We start from the raw sequence: 20,149 nt of genomic DNA, 5'->3' as shown, positions 1-20,149 counted from the left end.
GACAAATCCAGAGTGTGCATGTGTGAATGGAAGTCAGCAGGTTAAGAATTAATGTCTTCCTGAGTCAAGCTTGTTCTAACGTTCAGGGAGTTGTAATTTGGGAGAATATAAAAGGCAAATGGGTAGAAATGGGTTGCAATTTCCTCCTGGTGAAAATTCTGATTAGGAATGATTTGGTGTACAACAGTGCTTGGTTGAGCAAGTTTTGGTTTCTTCTCTAGAGGATTTTTCCCCAAAGTTGTAAGTCATGGAAAGAAACGCATACTGTGAGTACGAAAAGCACTGCTCCTTGCTTGCAAAGTTAAGGTACAAATGTAAGCATGTTGCAGTCATCAAATTTCCTCAGTCTGATACAGCCAGTGTGTGCGACAGTAGTAGAATGCTACCTGGTCATTTTTCTGCAGGCAAGTCTGTGACATGAAGTTTTTGCTAGAGATTTGTAATATATGGTTGAACAATTAGCTGAAACCAACCCCCTCACAAGCACCTACTTTTATATTTGTGTTGGTCTCCTGTGCGTTTGGTAAATGATGAATGTCCATTCTGTCAGCTCTAGATGTGGAGGTAGCTTTCACTGACTCGTAGACAAGGCTTGGTGCTAGCTCAGGGGCAGTAGTGGTGCCTACTTGGTGGGTATCCTGATGTGACACTGATTCTTGAATGGCCGCATGGGATGTAGGGGTAACAGCTCTAGAATACACTTGAAAAATTAAGCAAGTAGAGCAATTCTGCAGCAAATACTTTCAGCATAACTCCATTGTTACTGTAAGTGGCACAGTGCAAACATCACCAGAGTGTTGTAATTATCTCAGAACCAACTTTTGCAAGGGGGTAAGTAGCTCAGGGTGAGAATTACCCTTAAAAGAAATCCAATCCCATTAGGATAAGAAATGCAGAAATAAGGCACAGTCTTAACTCTGCCCTGTGGGGAAACCAAGAAGAGAAATATGGAACAGCACAATCTTTATGTGACTTTAAAAACCAGTTTAATCTAATCGAGGACCATAAACCCTAAAATGCCTTAATCACACTTATTTGGTTATTGCACAGACCATCTTGCTTCCTTTTTCGGCAATAGAAGTCTTATAAATGTTACAGTGAGCATTAAATACTGTCTGATTTCTGTAGCTTTTTGTTGGCTAATAAATGCTAGTGAAGCAATATTTGCAGAGCTGCCTGTGTACGGCAGGGCCTTTGCATCCTCATAAAAAAGAATTTGCTCAAACCTCTTTTGAGAAATCCACGCAAACCAATCTGTAACTCCCACAGGAAAGTTTCCCTGTGATTGTTGCCATGTGCTACTGTTCCCAAGTCCTTTTCGTACAGGGATCTCAGCTTGTTACAAGAGGGTATTGGTAAGAAGATCATCTCATTCAGGATTGCCTATGGCTATCATGAGGGAAGCTACCTGAGAGCCACATGAGCTAAAATAATTTGCAGCAATATGCTCCCTTCTGCATGAAAAAGCAGCCTGCCATGCTTGTCTCTCGTCTTTCGGGAGAGACATCCCAAGGAAGCTGAAAAATAAGCCCAGAAAAGCTCTGGACCTGATTGCAGCTCTCTTGTCTGGTCCTGCTTGGTACGAAGCACCTCTGAGACAGGTAGCTGAAGTTATTTGTTTGCTTACGGTCACACACATCACTTCAGTAATGCAACAGCTACTCCGATCCTTGTGTCACTCTTCAGACATGTGCATAGCAATTACTGTCATTGAAGTCAGCCAGGCTGTTGGGGATGTGTGAGAGGGAACAGGGCTGGTGGAGGAATGCCAGCCTTCCCTGTGCTTTTTGCCTTACAGATGAGTTGTCATGGGAGCTCTTCCCAAGGGTCAGGAGGCTCCTGGAAATTTGCCACATGAAGTTTTTAAAAGGGAACCCCCACATTCCCTGCACTTGAGGTAAGTGTCTTATGGAAACCTGGTATCCAGAACCAGGCAGCCTTCAGCACTGCGTTGGGATCTTGGTGACCGTGAGTAATATTTGCTGTAATGAGTACTGAGCAAATGTAGGCCTTGTGATGGGAACAGCTGCACCTCTGTTCAGTGATCACTTGATGTGTTCAATACTCATATGTTGCAACCCTATGCATGTGGAGGGTTGGTGGGGTAGGGCAGTTACTGAGGGAGCAGCAGTGAGTGTGCTGGCTGGGTGGCTGGAGATGAGGGTGTCAGGTGAGTCTCTGCGGTGGAAAGAACATTGTGAGCTCTTACTGATGGGGGAGAAGCTGTCTCTGTGTGGGTGATTGCAACAGCAGCATAGGAACTTTCCCTGTTTCACGTCAGAAATTGTCTCCTTGTTCAGTTTGGGCAGGAGGCTCTAAGGATTTTGCTTCTCCCTTGTACATCTGTTCACTGGCCAGGAGGGACAATGAAGAGTCATGCTCCCATAGCTACTCCAGTTTTGGTGGGATGCTCAGCTCCCATGGGGAGAGCACAGGGATTAAGCTACTGGAATGAACAGTGAGAGTGCTCTTTGGCCACTCCTGTGCTCAGTCCATTCCCCACAGTCTCCTGGCTGTGGCAGTCTCCAGCAAAGATTTGGTAGCAAGTTAAATCTCCTCTGCCAATGTCTATGTTTTTATACCCCCTTATTTTACTGACACGGCTGGACTAAGCAAAATAAAATGCAGTCAAGGTGTAGGCATTTAAGTTCCCATCTTTGACTGTCACAGTTGCAGAGCACCAGATTTGGTAAGCAAGCAAAAGGCCTATCTTTATTGTGACAGTGGGACTATGCATGTTGTAAACAAGAGATTCCAGTGGTGTTATTGAAATAACAGAGTTACTGCCAGACTATGAGGTAATTTGGTTGGGAAGGTGAAATCCTGATTTGTTCCAAAGCCTTTGTCTGCCTGGCAGGCTGGTTTCTGCCTGTAACATGGCATTTGTTGACTTTGGTTCTGTAAGGACTCAGTTGCCACCTTGCTGGGTGTAGCAGCCTGTGGTGTTCATGGTGGGTGTCTGTTGGAAGCTCTGGGCAGCTCCTGGCTCTTCAGAGCCTGATTATGAGCTGAATATATACTCCATATTTGGGCTGTATATTTACAGGCCCTTCCCTGTGGCAGTGCTGGGACTGTGATAAGTGGGAGGAGGCCCACTAGAAATCTACTCAAGCAGGTCTAATTGTACCAAATAGAACGGCTCAGTAGAGTGGAAAATAGTCCTCATATATCTACCCGAAGATAATGACCTTTTAAATAACAGAAGCAATTTTATTTCAATACTCCAATTACTCTGAACTCTCAAATGTCAAAGTGCCGAGCACTTTCAAAATAACTTAATTTAGACATTTATAGCACTTAGACACTGCTAGTTTCTTATCTAACCTAATTATGGGTTGTACAGGAAATTGCAAAGCATCCCAATTAATGTTATTTTTTATAGTGATACATAGGAGTGGCCTTTGCCATTTGCCGTCGTCATGTGCACAGTGATTTACTAATTTTGGCTTTTGAGTTAGTTCCCTGGCAGAACAGAGTTCTTCTATCCTCTGGTTTCTCTTTGAGAGCAAGCCAGAAGGAAGTAGAGGTAGAAGTGACCATAGCTATGTTTGCCTGAGGGATCTGAAGGGCACGTGTTCCCGTGAGAGCAGAGTGCCATTGCAAGGCAGGAACATTTAAGGCATAGAGGTGCCATATAGAATAGTAATGGCTGGCTGTCAATCTTGTGGATCCTCTCTGAGCTGAATGCTTAGGCCAGGATTCTCCACTTATGTGTCTCCCACAGGACTAGTACAGGGGAATGAGATTTGTAAAGCTGCTTAACTGGGTGCCTGAAAAATCCCTTCACAGATGGTGCTGAGCAGTTTCCCTTCTAGTTCCTATGCACGGCAGGCTCGGAGGTAGAGGAAGTGGTGTAGCACCACTGAGCAGTATCCAGTGACTCGTTGTTTGCTTTTATTGTAAGGGGAGGATGCATGTCCGGTTACCATGTTGGAAAGTCATAACTGTTGCCCATCCTCATGTGGTTTTTTGCCCTGTATTTTTTACGTGATATCCTGGTTCTGTGCTGTGCTCGCCCCTGGTGTCAGGAGAGAACTGTTAGCAGTCAGAGAAGTTCCTGGGGGCCTCCCCTTTCCTGAGGATAATCCAAAAGGATCAACAGCTAATTTCACAAAGACAGACGTGGGGCTGTGGGTAGCTACGTACTGTAGCTGCTGTCAGCTGTACCCAAAACCATGGCAGCCGAGAACAGGAAGGCAAAAGCCCCCAAAGGTGATCTTGTCTTGTGCAGCTCTATGTACAGAGCCCTAATGAACCGTTGTGTTCTTGTGTGCTTCCTTATGGTAAAATATTGCTGCAGAGAAGGCAGATATAGGATTTTAACATGGCTTAACAACTCAAATTAAATCCAAGAGGAAAAGTTTGAGTTCGACTCAACAGCTTGCATTCAAGAGGGGCACAGGGAACAGGCACGCAGGGAGGTAAGAAGTCCCTTTCCCTGATGTTTTTCCCTAGCCAGGACCAACACCCAAGTGAGCTTGCCTGGGGACTCTGTGCACATGACCTCCTGCTTCCCTGGTGTGAGATGCAGAAGAGTCCCAGGTCCTGCACATCAGGGAGAAATGCAGTTGCAGTGACTAGCTGTGTTATGTACTAAAATGAAAACCTGAGCAGGTCTCAGCTGGAGGCTCGAAAACGGCTGCCAGGACATTTCTGACTGGGGTGGTCTAAGACTGAAAAGCCTCTTGTGGGGTTTACAAACAACCCAGCAATACTGGTGAGGAACAAGGGAGACTTAACACAATATGGTGCCAAGACAGGTAGGATTCTTGCCCTACCTATTGCTATGAAGTCACTAGAGCACATTGCTTCAGCATTTAGCCTCTGAGTGGAAATGCTGGAATATGAAACTGCTGTGAAGTTTGCTGAAAGACCTGGGGCAGCCAGGGAGAAGGGTTGTTTGAGATCCACATGTTGGAGCTATGGTGTGTTTTGTGCAGGGGTTCCAGCAGGCATTTTCCTCTATGAGCTGTGCTCAGAATGGGATCTCGGAAGCCAGCTGAGAACCCAACCTAATCATTCCCTGAATTTCCAGGGCTGTTTTCTCTGGAATAATTTGTTAATCTTTTCCAGAGAAGCAGTATTGGGAATCATTTGTTCTTTACAAGAGGAAAGCCTGACAGAATTGAGGTTGTTAATTCTTTTTTCAACCTTCCCTTCAATAGTCTTCAAATATGGAGAAGGCTGTTAAGAGGAAAGGGAGATGTTCTGTATGACTACTGGGGAAAAGGCAAGAAGATATAGCCTGTATGCTAAGAAACATTTTGAATGATTAGGGCTATGGAAACGGATGGTGAGAAGAGTATGGAGCCTTGTCACTGTAAGTTTCTAAGAAGAGGTTAGACCAACCTCTACCATGTTAAGTCAGGCTGAGTTGGTCCAACTTTGAGATCAAGTGATAGAGTAGCTGACATCTCAAAATCTGTTCCATCTCCATTTTCTCTTTTTTTCTGAGAGGAATAACACAAACTCGGAGTATTCTATTGACATGCAGTCTTTCGATCTACCCTGCCTCCCAACGAAGGTAGTGAAATGGAGTCAAACCATGTGGCGGAACAAAGCATACCAAATGAGTGTATTTCAGATTAGTGCAGGGAACTCAGAAGAGCAATTGTTATGCAGTGAAATTTAGGAATTTTATGTTGGAGAAGCCCTCAAAAAGCAGAATTTGACCTACAAATCAAACATCAAATGAGACCTCATCTGGTCTGAGTCCTGCTATGCCAGCAGAACCTGCCCAAACCCTGCCTAACGACACAAGTTTATTGGACTTCTTAATGAAGAGAACCCCACAATTATGTTACAGTTATTCTAAAACAAATAATTTGCTTCTAATTACAGAGATAATTACATTCTGACCACACCTACCAATTAGAAAGTGGTAATAAATAGTAATAAAATACCTTTTCCTTGGGCTGCAGAATCAACCCCCACACAGCCAGTGACGCTAATATGATTTACTCCTATTTGCTGACGGAGGATTCTAGTAATAAAATTTAATGTGGAGGAACAAGGTGCATTTAACCAAAGCTGTAAACATCTCTAATTCTATTTAAAGCTATAGGGTGCAGTACATATTAACATTTAACAATCTGATACTAAATTGGTGTGAAGCTAATAGAGCTGTATTTATTAAAATTTCAGCACTAGGCCATGTTTTACCAATGACAACAGAAGGAGTAACCAAAATAGTATGACTCAGCAGACTCCAACTGCTGCTTAATAAGGTATTAAGAGTCTCCATGGGAGCCCCTGTCATAAAAGAACAGTGGACCACATTCAGCTCTGCTGGTGTTCTGCTGAAGCCAGAGGGAGTTAGTCCAGAGATTAATTCGGCCTTGTGGTTCCTGTTAGAAGGAGCTAAATCCAACCTATTCTGCATTTCTCCCACTAAAGCACATTATACTCAGTGAAATTTTCTTCTCTGTAGTCTTTCAAGGGAGTTGCTTTGATACTTAAAGATGTACAATTAATTGCAAGGTAAAGGATGATGTTTTTCTTTCTCCGATGATATGATCTGACATTATTAAATCTGGGTGGACACTGCATAAGAAAAGGCATAGGAAATGTCTGCTCAGGAAGATGGGTGTTCTCCTAAGTAGTATTTCTTGGCCTCCTTTCACTCAGCTGGTCTGTTGCATTTCAGGATTCTGCTGTCATCTGAATCACAAATGGAAAACATTTTAAAATCATAGACTTTTCTGCAGAATGAAAAATTCAATTCCCGCCTATTGGGATTGTCTAAATGCTGTTTATGAGATAAACACATATCCTCGAATCATTCTCTAGCAAGCAATAAATCCTACACAGACTTAGAGAACTTATCTCACCAAAAAAGGTAATTTATTTATCTCAATTAACTATTATTTTGGGGAATTAGATATCAAACATAAACAAGAATATATAGAATATTAATACACAAAGAATGGTATTCATTAAAATACTGTGCATAAACATACAGTAGAGGATTTTTCTGAACAATGGGCACAATGACCAGTTGAATGTAAAATGAATTTTTATCTACCGAACTTTAGAAAGTTTTCACAACTAAGTGGTCAACTCATTAATGTGTTAGGGTTTTATTTTTAATTCCAAAGGAATCACTAATAAGTTCTATACTTTTCTAAGGCCTTCCTTACAGCTGTCTGCATAAGGGATGTCCTCTCTGAAGAGTCAGTCAAACTCTGACTATTCCAAAATTGATCCCTGAATGTTTGATCACTCTTTAGCACCAATTTCATTTTGGTCAATGACTTGATTGCTGTTGTCATTGAAAGTCCATCACCCGATCAGAGAACAAGGAAAGATACCATGCCATTTTGATGGATGATTAAACTCCTGGGATAATAAAAAGGTGAAACAAACTTTTTCTTGACAACTCACAAATGCAAACATTAAAAATTCAAATAATTACTAGCAAACCTATTGCTAAAAGCTGGCCTTAGTTTGGAAAGAACTGTTTTGATGTGGAACTAGGGTTGGAATTAGTACTGTACATAATGGCCAGCCTGACAAGCTTTTCTTAAATTCTTTTTTTATACAAGAGATTTTTATCTAACATGGAAGCAGGTGACTGCGTTTTACATGTACACATCCTGGCTACACAGTAACAGATTATGTATGCTGCCTAATCTATGCTGCCCCATTCAAAAATGTTAAAAAGCAGTTTATACAGACTTGCTTATTCTGGTGAAACCCTCCAAAAGGCAGTGATGTGCTCTTTCCCTTTGTTGTGTGTCCTCATCCCTACATTGTCACCCCTGCCCTCCTCTCCTGCACTCCCATGCAGTAACAGGTATAAGGGCATGAGTATTCCTGCGACGATTCCCAGCTGTGCTCTGAGCCCTGGTGAGAAGTTGCTGTATCACTAAAAAGGCCTGACCTGTAAAGGAGGAAGCAACTTGAATCACCTTGGTTAGGATTTCAAAACCCAAGTCCTGCAAGTGCTACTCCAAAATCCACACTAAATACTGCTGAAAGAGTGGCCTGTCAAGGTGCTCCCTCCCAGACCTGGAAAGGACCTGGCACACACCAAGTATCAGTTCTCCATGGCCTGATGGTGAGCTAAAGAGCCCATACTTTTACATCTCCATTAACTCTGTGGTCACTCAAGGGCTAAAGCTTCCTAAGGGCTGAAACATGTTGGGTACCCAGTTCTCCCTGAGCTTTGGTGGAATTTTGGCATTGGAGATTTAGGAGCTTGAAAACATCAGTCCAGCTATCTTTCATGACTGAAATTCCCAGGGTGCCACAGAACAGCCCATTTTCCATGAATGTGTATCAAAGGAAAAGGAAAAATCCCTTCTCAGTTATCAAGAGGTGAAGAAAGAGGAAGAGTATTTTGTGCTCTCACATTAGGCTCACTTCCCTATCTCCCGAGCCCTGGTCTTTCCGAAGAAATAACTCCAAAGTAAGCGAGCAGGGCGTTAATGGAGTCTGCTCCATACTAAAGGAGAAGCTGTGTGATTTTTTCCTCTAGCTCAGCAGCTCAGTAATGTAGGCCACAGGAGGAAACTTTTGCAGGTTTGGGAGCACCAATCTAGATCAAGGGCAAAAGTAGTGTCCTGGCTCTGTCGAAGTCTTTTACTCACTATCAAGTTTTTCCTATTCCCAATCAGAATTAAAAAAAGATCAAATCCTGGAAAATGTTCCCAAGCTATAAATATTCTTCCTCAAATAATTGAGGTTTAACTACAAATGTTTCCTTTGGATTATTTTGAAATGTTTGATTTCAAGCACTTAAGAAGAACTTTACTAAAAGTAACATAAGTTTTTTAAAGACAATGTAATTTAGAAAGGGAATTTGAAAATACAGAAACCAAACCTTTTTATAACTATTTCTGGAGGGGGGAAAAAAAGCAGAAAAAGTAATTTTAACTTTTCCTTTGCTATAGAAAAAAAGCTTCATCTTTACTGAGTTAATATTTTTCTGATGAGAAAAACAGCATTAAATTGACAAATTTGTCTTCAGGAGCAGGCTGATGTGCATGGATCCTGCCACTAGTCCTTCTGAGGCTTGCTAAGATGTTGATGTTTGCAGCTGGACTCATCACATTAACATCAAAGAAGGAATAATGCTTAGTATTGAAAATGCCCCAGGTGGAATTTCAGTCCATTTAAAACAGGGGGGCCGAACACTACGAAGGGTGTCTCTGGGATGTCACTTGTAGACCAGCTGCTTTTTCTATGATTACTTTCAACTACATTTTGTTTAAAGGACTCACAGAAAAATAGAAGTGCATGAATGGAAATAAAAAAATAAGGTCATTTGTATGATTTTTATAAATAAACAGCACAGCAAGAATTAAATAGAACACAGACAAAGGACACTTATACAGGCATGAACTATTACAGCTTGTTCTCCTCAAAGAGTATCTGTGCATAGACTGTTGTACTGGGAATGCCTTTGGCTTCCTGAATCGGCTTCATAAGTTCAAGTTCAGCGTATGTTAAATTCTCCTCTGCAATTTTCGGCTAGGAAACAGAACCAACAAATTCAAGTTATAATGTCATTATCACTGAATGTAAGACACCTTAAATATTCTATATAATGGGCTATATTTCTTCTCTCACACATGCTATGCTGTTAATCAGTTAAGTCTGGACTAGGTAGTTCATAGAAGATTAAATGAAAATATGAAAAATAAGAAACAGGAAATAGTAAGATTTTCAGGTTAATTTCAAACTTCTCTTTGTTTCTCAAACACTGAACATTTTAATTTGACAATTCAAATATTGCAAATTTGAAAGATGTGTGTTAGCAAAACATTCAGCCTCTTTAATCCTAAATTTCCCAATTTAATTTTAGTTATTGCAGATTTCACAATTTGAAATATATATGCTAGATTTGCTTCCCAGCTGTAAACTTTGGACCAGTTACATCTCTAATCACAGCCACTCACAGTACCTCTCATTATGTTTCTTAACAGAAACAGAAAACATGCTAAAAATATGCAGATGGCAGGAAAAATGGATAAAATGGATAGAATTGCGTTACTGTAATTCCAATGGGATTTCACCACTCTTGCCATGCTATAGATGAGTTCAGAGTTTAGAACAAAGGCCATGCCACCAAAGCTGTCTGATGTATTACACTGGTTGAGCTTTAGACTTAAAACTGTAAGACTTAGCTAAGAGAGATGTTATCAAGAAAATTTACTGAACAAATTTCACGTGGGTGACAGAAGAGCTGCCTACTGCTATTGGAGACTTCATCCAGACCCAGAGTAGTGGCTTAGAGGAGGAAAGTCTTCTGTTCCTTTGTGTGTGTTGGCTCATCATTTGGGAGCGGGTTGTTCATATTGAGTTCACCTCGGAAAATGTAGCAACAAACAAAAGAGTTGCTGTGGAATTGTACATGGGGCCCTAGTGCTTGAAATGGATTTCAGTTCATCTCTAGAAGACTGAAGTCTGTGCTCCCTGAAGAAGGGTGAAGTGCTACGACCCTGTGCAAGTGAAGAACTGGAGAATTTGTTCTTCTATTTTCTTGGGTACTGTGTTCTACCTGAATATAACTGGTGTCCTCAAGTTTAAGCCTAAAAAGGACAATTAAAACAAAACAAAAAACATTTCAGCCATGCAAATTTTTGCAGTCACAGGCCTATACCTTATAGAAAAGGTTGCATCTCTGAGACCAAGAAAGGCTTTGCCAGTTGTAAACTGAAAACTGACTCAAAGTTCGTTAACCAAGATTTTCCATACAGTATCTAAATGTTATAATGAAGAAATTGACAATATTTTCCAATGGCAAGAGTTTCCTTTATGTTTTATTTACTGCTATTTATTTCTTTCTGATTTAACATAAATTATTCCTGTTTCCTTGAAATGTGTTTGAATAATTATTATGTTGTCTTCTGGCTAAAAAGATAAACATCTCATATCCTCCGAAATCAGTCCCTGTGCTCCCCTGCTTCCTGTCTTTTGCACTGCTCTGGAATCCTCTCATTTTGCCTTGACAGTTGCTCACACTGCATTTCAGATTGTTTCCCTCTGGTGGATCAGTTTACACTTTTCCAGCATTAATTTAATCCTATTTCTTCTCTGCAGATCTGATCCTGAGATACTTTGCACAGCTGCTGCTGCAAGTGGTGTCACTGAAGTCAGTTGATCTGTGCATGTGAGTAAAGGCCATTTGCAGGGCTAAGTGTCTGCAGGACTGCAATCTTTGCATTTGATTATTCACATGGTCTTCTGTCCCTCCCCTTCTTGCATAGGTAGTCCTATTTGATCTCAGCTTCTGGTCCTCATTCACTATCAAATGCTCCACTGTTGACTACACAGAACATTTCCTGCTTTCGTTGAATTCTCTGATGTAACCATGTAAAAGGACTTCCTGTGGATCCCAGCCTGATCTTGTATGTAAGAGAAATAAAATCACGCATTTCTTTTCTTTGTTCATATATCGGGACTGCACTGAACCACAATGTTTAGAAAGGCATCTGTCCTATCCTGGCTTTGGCTTAAAGAGTTAGAAAAAACGCCTGGTCAATCTGATACTTAATTAATTTTTACATTCCCCTCTTCTTTCTAGCCTGAGAGTATTAACCTCAGTTTCTTGGCATTGAAGTTGTTTTTGTCTTTTATGATATGTTAAAGATTCCTTTTGAGATTTCAAAACTATATGTGCCCATCTGTTCAGTAGGTAGTACAGAGGCTAAATACAGGAGTTAAGTTGAGGCTGGACATTGCAATAACACCAGCAAATGCTGAAGATTTTATTATCGGTGTATGATAGCACATCTAGTCTCTATTTGAAGGTATTGGGAGTTTTGCTGCCAACTTCAGTGGGTGTCACCTCAGACCCTCAATGCAGAATGATACACTGCATGTGAAAAGCCTCCTAAAAATGAATCTGATGATAAGACTTTACAAACAAGCTGTTGGTCACTGCCGGAGAAAAACTCTACATTTCCTAAGACTGACCTAGTGCATCTTTTGAAGTAGAAATATTTTCATTGTTCTGTAGAAATCAGTTGCTCAGGGCAAGCTAAATCTGTATAGGCTTTCCCCTTTGCTGTTTAATTGTATTTCATGTTATGTTTCCATTTAGAAAATGCCACATGTCCTAAAATAGCCACCCCAACACCCAGCTCATGTAAATTTTAGAACTAAGATTTATGAAATCATATTGTCCAGGTGTTTTATTATATTATCTCAAAATTGCATTGTTTTCCAGTGTAGATTATCTCTTTATTCTTACTTTATTCTATTATGTTTGGATATGAAAAATAACACTAGATTCCCCAAAACAGGTCATTGGGCAGTAGTGGCTGATGTGTTGCTTTCATACATTTTTATGATGTTCCTATAGTAAACATAATTTAATAAAGCCAAAACACACTAAATAAATAATTGCATCTAGAAAAGCAATAAAACCAAATAAAATTAGTACTTTCATAAGTGGAAAAGGTACTTCAATTACTGCTACAAGCAACAGCACACCATAAAATGTGTAGAATAATTTCCCTTATGCATATTTCTAGTATGTAATAATTTGATTGAAAATATGAGGAAACACACAGGAGATTCAAAATTGTGAAGGGTATACAGTTTTCAGCAAAGGATGCGTAATAACAGTGCATGGAAGCCAACACTACGTTAAAGTACCTATGGTAGCCAGGGTTTTATTCCATACGCTCTTCTGTACTTCATTTATCAACCACATATTTAATTTAATTTTGCTGGTTTGTTTGTCCAAAACAAATTTTTTTTGATCAGGCAGGGAAAGAAAACTAATTCTACAATTCCATCTCTCATTTGGATTGGATAGCGTTTTGGCAGTGTAAACCTGGAATCCTGCCACCACCTCCTGTTTGGAACAATAGTGTGACTTTAATAACTGATGTTATAGGTGGGACTGATACTAGGGCAGAAGAGGAAGAGACAATGAATGACTGGCCATTCACCTCCCTCTTTCCGTCCTGGCTCTTCACTTAGGAGGTCATTGGGATTTCTATGGCTACAACATCCTTTCCTGAAAAATTACATCGTTGTTCTAAAATAACATGGAAATGATTTCTTCAAGTAGAATTCTATTCCAGTGTGACATTTCTAGATACAGTCTTTATCTTGTATGTCTGGTTTCTTTCTTGGGATCACACACTTTGCAGAAATATAAATTAGGAAGAGTCATCATTTTCCAGTGTATCTTCTGGCAAATGCAAAATGATTTCTCTTCCAGATTTCTTCCAGTTTAATTTTAGTTTATTCCAGTCACAGGGCTTCCCACGGGCAACTATTCGAAAGAGTTCACTTACAGGAACATTTTTTTTAATAAACAATCTGCAAAGTCTATCATGTGAATATTTAAAAGAAACTAAAGTATGTGTATACATAGATTTGTTTTTATTGGGTTTGTCCGGTATATAAATGTATTATAAATGACCTAGAAGAGTTGGGTTTTTACTGAAACTTACTCTGATTTTTATGTCATAATTACCAGGAATGTCAAATTTGCTGTTCCTAGGCTTAGCTGGTTTGTTTCTTGGCAGCCTCAAGGATGTTTACTGTGAGCACTGTCAGACTGAAAGTTCTTGAAGTTTTAACTAAGACCACTTTTATCCAAATTTGTAATTAGGTATGAAGAAAACAAGCAAATAATAACCTCATAAATTTAACTTGTCTGGAAAAACAACTGATGCCAACTTGCACTTACAGATTGCTGCAATCTCACTGTTCCATGACCACACCAGTCATCATGAAGATGACAAAACGAATGTGACTTTCTAATTAAAAAAAAAAAAATCCCCTGATTCTAGTTTACTATCAAAAATAGGCAGAAAAGGGCTCACTTCCTAGTTCACTTCGATCTTAAATATTTTAGTGACTACTTCTGCAGATATTTGCCTTGGAATTTGGTGTCTATATGATCACATGTGATGGAGTTTTTGTTTGGGATATGATGGAGAATGACTTTAACACAGGACCAGGGCAAGAAAATTATGTTTATAGACCAAATTGAATTTTCACCTCTGAGTTTTCTGTATTTAACAAGTATTTGTCCCAAGTTCCAGTCAGAGCTTCGTAATATTTTTAGTAACTCAGATTCCATGCAGCAACACTTGAAAATGAAACCCCACCCTCACTGGCATGCCCTGTGTTCGTGGCTGAATGGATTAGGTCAGCAAGGATAAAACCTTGCCAATTATGCATAGGTTTGCTGGTCTAATTGCCAGTACATGGCAAATTGCCACGTATGGACTGGCCATGCTGTGCTGTTGGATGCACACTGCAGCGCCAGGGGGATGTTCTAGGAAATGCAAATGGGAAAGGTACAGAGTCAAGAGGTGGTGGTGAGGTTTGTTTGATCCAGTCTCTAGGAATTGCACTTCTCTCCAGGTTACTCCACAGCACAAAGCAAGCAGCCCTGCCATGAAGTAGCTCTTTCTTAGCAAGCACATGCTGGAACTACCATTTTTTCTCCCTCTTTCTCTTGCAAAGGCCAAACTCAGATCTTTGGCCTTTTGCCTTTCATATTTGAGAAACATCCTGTTTTGTATTCACACTTGGTAAAGAGTTCCACAGGAAAAATGCAGATACTGTCCAGATGGCACAGCTCAGGAGCATCCTGTGTCACTGCCTGAGCATACTCGGTCAGAAAGTGTCTAGACAGGACTCTCCAGGCCAACTGGATGGGCTTTGGCCACAGGGACAGATTGTTGCATCTCCCTGCATGAATGCCCAGATGGGAGGAAACTGCATACTGTGCGCAACCTAAGGAAAAGGGGCTTAGCCCATCTTTTCCGCCGCATATCTCGTTTTCATAAGCATCTGGTTTTTTGAAGATGTGGGAGGGGATGGTGTATGGCTGCCAGCTTGGCCATCACTAGAGAGTCAGCTAAGGAGGTGAAGGCAAGAGTGTGCTGAAGCAAAGATTCAGCATGTTTGATGGGCAGGCTGCAACTCCCTTGTCTGGGCCACCAGGAGAGGGGAAGACAGCACATGTTACCAATGGGGTTAGGCAGGATTTTGCAAAGTTAATAGTGAGAAAACTCACTGTAGCTTCAGAGAGAAAAGAATTAGCCTTTGACAGTCCTATTTTTTAATATACACTGGAAAACCACTCTCTCTAGAATGTGTGGTCTTTCTTGTGCTGAAGTCAGTAGTGCTCCTCAGGGCCATAGATACACTTTATGCTCAAACCCTATGAACTTCAGTGGGATGGCTCCCTCATCAACGTAGTAACTTAACTCAGGAGTCAGAAAGAGATTTTTTTTTTTTTTTTTTTTTCCTTCTCTCTTTAGAGCTTCGGGTGTTTACCAATGTCAGTGTCTTGATTGCAGGCAGAAAGCCAGAGATTCTCCTGGAAGAGAGGAGCTTCAAAAATTGCTTCTGCAGACCTTCAAGACAAACTGAAGATAGATCTGCAAGATGAGTTATCCCCTAGAAATGCAACTGCTGGCCAGTAAGAGCGCTGAAATACCAATGGAGCCATTGTCTTCTCAGTGCCAAAGCTGAGAAATATGACATTGGAAAATATTGGGAGTAGAAAGTATGACTTTTAGTGGCACTATCAGTTAAAAAGGACAGGTTCTTTCCACTAAGATGCATATTTTTTACTCCCTAGAGTAAAAAAGTTCCCAGACTCCCTGGGAACAATATGTACAACAATTTGTGAAACATCTTTCAGCATTGCATCTAAATTTTGCTATTGAATCCCACAGAAGTTATGGTAACAAATTCAGGGACAAAGATGGTTTACTAAATCTCATTGAATGATTTTATTTTAAAGAAACAGAATCCCACAAATGTAGGGCAGGTAGTGACTCTAAGGGGTGAGCCAGTCCATCTTTTTTCATTAACAGAATTAAATATACCTGGCAGAGGTTTGTCCAGCCTGTTTTAACAGCTTTTGGGGAAGCCTGTGCTAATGCTTTATTTCTTTTACAGTTGCAGCATTATTCCTAGATTCTAAACCAACATTGCTTGAAATCAGGCTGACTTCTTATCCTTCAAAAAGGCCCAAGGAAGTAATTAAAGGTTTTCAGTTTTCTGGGGACACTTTTATTACTCCAAATGTGTCATCACACAAAAATCATCTGCTGTGGGATTTTGTAAATACACAAGCCTCGGCACAATTCCAGCAAGAGATTTTATGTATTTATGCAAACTGTTCCTTCTTGGGGGTAAAGATAGCAACCTGTGATCTGAATGGGAAAGCAGGCATAACTCAGCAGTTTTGAATATGTTGTGTTCTGAGTGTCATGTGTATGTGAATGTGTAAATGATATTCATGTTCCTATGGACATCTCACATCCTAAGGAGAGACTGCAAAAAAAAAAAAAAAGTATTATTCATCTCACAGAGAGAGAAATTATGTGGACTGGAATATTCAAGAATCACAGGGAGTCAAGGAAAAAAATGTTCACCACTTCTTTGTATATCATACGTACAATGTTATTTGAAGTCTGTGGAGATCAATAATGCCTTAAGAAATTGGGAACTTAAATCATCACCCATTGTTACACATTGTGGAGGAAACAACTCTTCTAACAGAGGGTGGCATAGCTTTTAATTTAAAACCATCCAGCAGAAAGGAAGGCCTGATTGTTCCCAGATCCAGAATTCACAAATTACTGAATAGCTGTATTTCACTTCCTTTTCTTTCTCAAGGAAAGGGCCAATGGTACCTACAGGTTAAGACTAACAAGGAATCCTACTAGTTGTGCAAAAAAACTGACTAGCCTACCTTTCCTAGCTAGCTTGATGCATATGGTATAAGACTGGTTTGAATGATGTAGTGCTTAACTGTAAGATGAAAAAGAAGATGGAAAAAAATCAGCTCTGTCCATCAAGTAGAATCTTGCAATGTGTAAATTTGCTCCCAGGTTGCAGTGAGGCTGAAGCTTCAGGACAGCAGGCTGGAGCACAGCTTAGAAGGCACAAATTCCCCAGCCATCAAAACCCAAAAGCAGCTCTTTACATTTGACAGCTCTGACGTGGTAATCAGACTGCAGATAATTCACTTGCACATCTAGACCCCTTTCCCTAAAGGACTCCAAGGTCGCTGGTTCTAATATACAGTGGATCTTGTTGGTTTGTTGTACAATGGGAAATGCACTCCTGAAACCTAAAAGTCAAAAGGATTTTTCAGGTGAAGGAACCTTAAGCTTCTGGGCAGCTTTAGGAGCACTCATCTTCATTGCTTGATTCAGGAGTATACACTGATGTAGAACACTGAGCTAAATGTAAAATGTTGAAAACTAGATTTTGCTGAGTACTTGCAGATGATGAGACCAAGTCACAGCCTTCTCAGTTCCACAGGTGTCAAACCTATGTCAAGTTCCTGCTCGAAACAACACCCTTCTGCTTTGCAGACATGGCAGGAGCAGGGAAGCTGTCCTTTGAATGAATACTTGCAAATTCCTGACTTTCAGACATGTTACTCATTACAGAGTAAGCACTTTCAGTGCAGGGACTGTCCTGATCTGCACTGGCTGGGACTCAACACATTGTCAGCACTTAGCCTATAATGATAAATACGGATGGGATTTTCAAAGCCGCAGAAAGGAACCTGAGCTTCCCATTTCTGTTACATCTGTAAAAACCTGGGAATCGAGATCTCTGAGCTGGCTCAGCGTAAAATATGTAAGCGGTGCCTGAAAAAGGCAGGCGGGCGGGCAGATGGAGTGCAAAAGATTATGCTTTCACTCAAACTTAACAAAATGACTTCAGAAATTTCTCTCGGGCTTAGATAACCATAAGCCCTTCCTGTTTCTCAAGTAGCTTTTACATCATCATCATCATCAAAAGAAAATCTCAGTGATCATGTGGTGCAGGGCCACCGGTGATCCAATCCATGCTGAGATAAACAATGCTGTCTCTGCTGTGTGAGCTGAAGGTAGAAGGATGCTTCTCTTAAATAGCTCAGCTATGGTCACTGAAAGCACTCTGCTTCCGAAGTCACACAGGACCAATATGTATTCTGTGGTGGGGAACAAGAGAAGCCAGATACACCCCAGTAAAGAGCTTATTCAAAAGCTTAGTCAGTGTAGGAACAGCAGAAGCCAACTCTCATATACTGTGTGCTTTACATGTTACGATGTGTTTGAAGAACTAAGCCTGAGGGAATCATTTGTAATACAGGATGTATTTACCTGATTTCAAAGTGGGACGATTATATGACTTAGCGGAGGCCACGTAAGTCAACAGCAGAATCAGGAAGATTCCCTATAGCCTGTCTTATCTATGCAGGTATTCTTCCCTGTAACATTTAGTGTGAAAATGATGAAGTCAACAAAAATTTTGCATAAGTAAAGATTGCAGGATTTGGTCTAACCTGAAGTCTCACATCCTTTCCATTGGCTCTGGTGAATCACACAGGAGCTCCTAAGCTTGGTGGTGCAAACTTTCATGAAAAGACACTGAAACCTTTTCATTTAGATGATGTTCTATAACCGACACTCTTGGGCTATGACAACTAATCTCTAGGAGGCAATGAAAGGCTTACCAGAAAATTTGGTTGAGGAAGTATAAGATTTATCTCTACCAACTCAAAGGGGTAAGTACTTAAGGCTATAGCAGAACAGCGCTTAGAGAGCAGAATTTGTGGGCCCCTAGAATTTTCTTCTACCTAATGACTCTCTGTGCTTCTTGCATGCTATAAAAAACATCCCTTTTTGCATTTCAGCATCTCTATTTCCTTTGATCTGTATGCATTTCTCATTGATGCTAATAGAGAATGACACTGATGGGGAATATTTTTGCAACAAGGGGAGCATAGAATTGTTATTCTGGCTAAAGCAAAAGCAATATGACTTAAGCAGAGTTTTTAAAAGGCTTTACTCAAGGCTGTGCAATTGAGCATGATACTAGGCTTTCTCTCTTTTTTTTTTTTTTTAATTTTCATTGAGATTATGTCCATAATTTATCCAGGTTATTGTATTCTTGTAAAATTATACTGCAACCCACTCTAGCATGTTAACAACAAAAGAAATTCTCTAGCTTATTATAAACATCTTTCAAGAAACCAGAAACACATGTCCTCTGGAAATAATTTTGCTGGTATTTAGGTTATTACAAAAAATTTCCCAAAACACTGGAATTATTTTGTAATGTTCCCTTATACTCTAGCTTGTTTGCTTAGGTTTTCTAGAATATTCTCCTGGTGCTCTGGTGTGGTACCTTCCTTGGGTTGCACAGGGAAGCTGCAGAAGAAGTCCAGAAACTCAGCAATTTGAGTCTGTTTTTGCAGTGATGATTACCTAGTAATTCTGTGCCATCAATGAAAAAAGACCTAGTGCAAACACCAGCTGCGCAATAATTACAGTTGGAAAGAAAAAAGTATTTTATCCTGCAGAGATTTGGCAGGATGACAACAGTATTTTTTGCCCCAAAGCAGACTGAAAATTTAAAATCTGAGGAATTTTTAAGAATTAAAAAATTGGGGAGACAAGTATGCTGAAAATCAATAAAATGTTTCATTTAGATGAATTTTATATGTCTTTTTCTCTGTAATTATTACCATTTTGTATCTTTGTTGAAACTTCTTTTACTTCAATTACTTTAAGTTCCTCACTGAAAAATCATTTAAATGCAGAAAAAATTGATTTTTTTTTTCTTTTTTCTGAGAATACTAAAACATAGGGGTTTAAATAACTGTGTTGTAAAGGGGGGCAAGAGGAACAGAAATGGGAAACAGCTCTGGCACGTGTCCTGCTCAGCTTCTGAACATGCCTTATAGACTGACTTGGGTTTAGTTTCCTTTGCCCTTTAAAGTACTAGTAGGTGAGTGTGGGTCTTGAAAATCCTTTGAATAATATTTGTTGTATTACTTTTCGACTTAAAACTAACTCATGTCCATAGATCATGTGTTTTCTGCAGGCTGCGATGTCTCTCCAGGTGCTGAGGTGAAATATGAAAAGGAACAGAGCAGAGCCAGACACGCGTCCGACAGCAAGGCATTAAAACCGAGTCTCCTGGCTGCACGCAGCGTACGGATCCTCAGTTATGCTAGGGAAAACAAAGCTGATTTCATTGTTTGAAAAGGCTTTATTCCTGCTCACCTCCAAACAGTTTGAACCTTGACTGGGGTTGCACAGCAGGAAGGGAAGAGCAAACAGCTATTTGTGGCCTACATCCTTGGATTTATTCCAGAAAGAGAAAGCATCTGGAAACAGATTTACCTCAAGTTCAGCATATGTTGATGTGC

At 40.3% G+C, this 20,149-nt stretch overlaps 1 protein-coding gene across 1 annotated transcript in view; it reads right to left on the bottom strand.

The window, feature by feature from the left end:
• Positions 1-9,348: 9,348 nt before the first annotated feature.
• Positions 9,349-20,149, bottom strand: part of VSTM4 (V-set and transmembrane domain containing 4) — a gene marked incomplete at its 3' end in the record, with an annotated part of 38,040 nt that continues 27,239 nt past the window's right edge. Inside the window, exon 8 of the mRNA XM_082308110.1 lies at positions 9,349-9,474. Within this exon, the coding sequence (XP_082164236.1) occupies positions 9,349-9,474 (126 nt within the window). The remainder of the gene's footprint in view (positions 9,475-20,149) is intronic.

The sequence above is a fragment of the Platalea leucorodia genome (genome assembly GCF_965183815.1).
Source record: "Platalea leucorodia genome assembly, chromosome: 4".
Classification (NCBI taxonomy): domain Eukaryota; kingdom Metazoa; phylum Chordata; class Aves; order Pelecaniformes; family Threskiornithidae; genus Platalea; species Platalea leucorodia.
The sequence above is the reverse complement of the archived record's forward strand: the minus strand, read 5'-3'. Positions and strand labels throughout refer to the sequence as shown.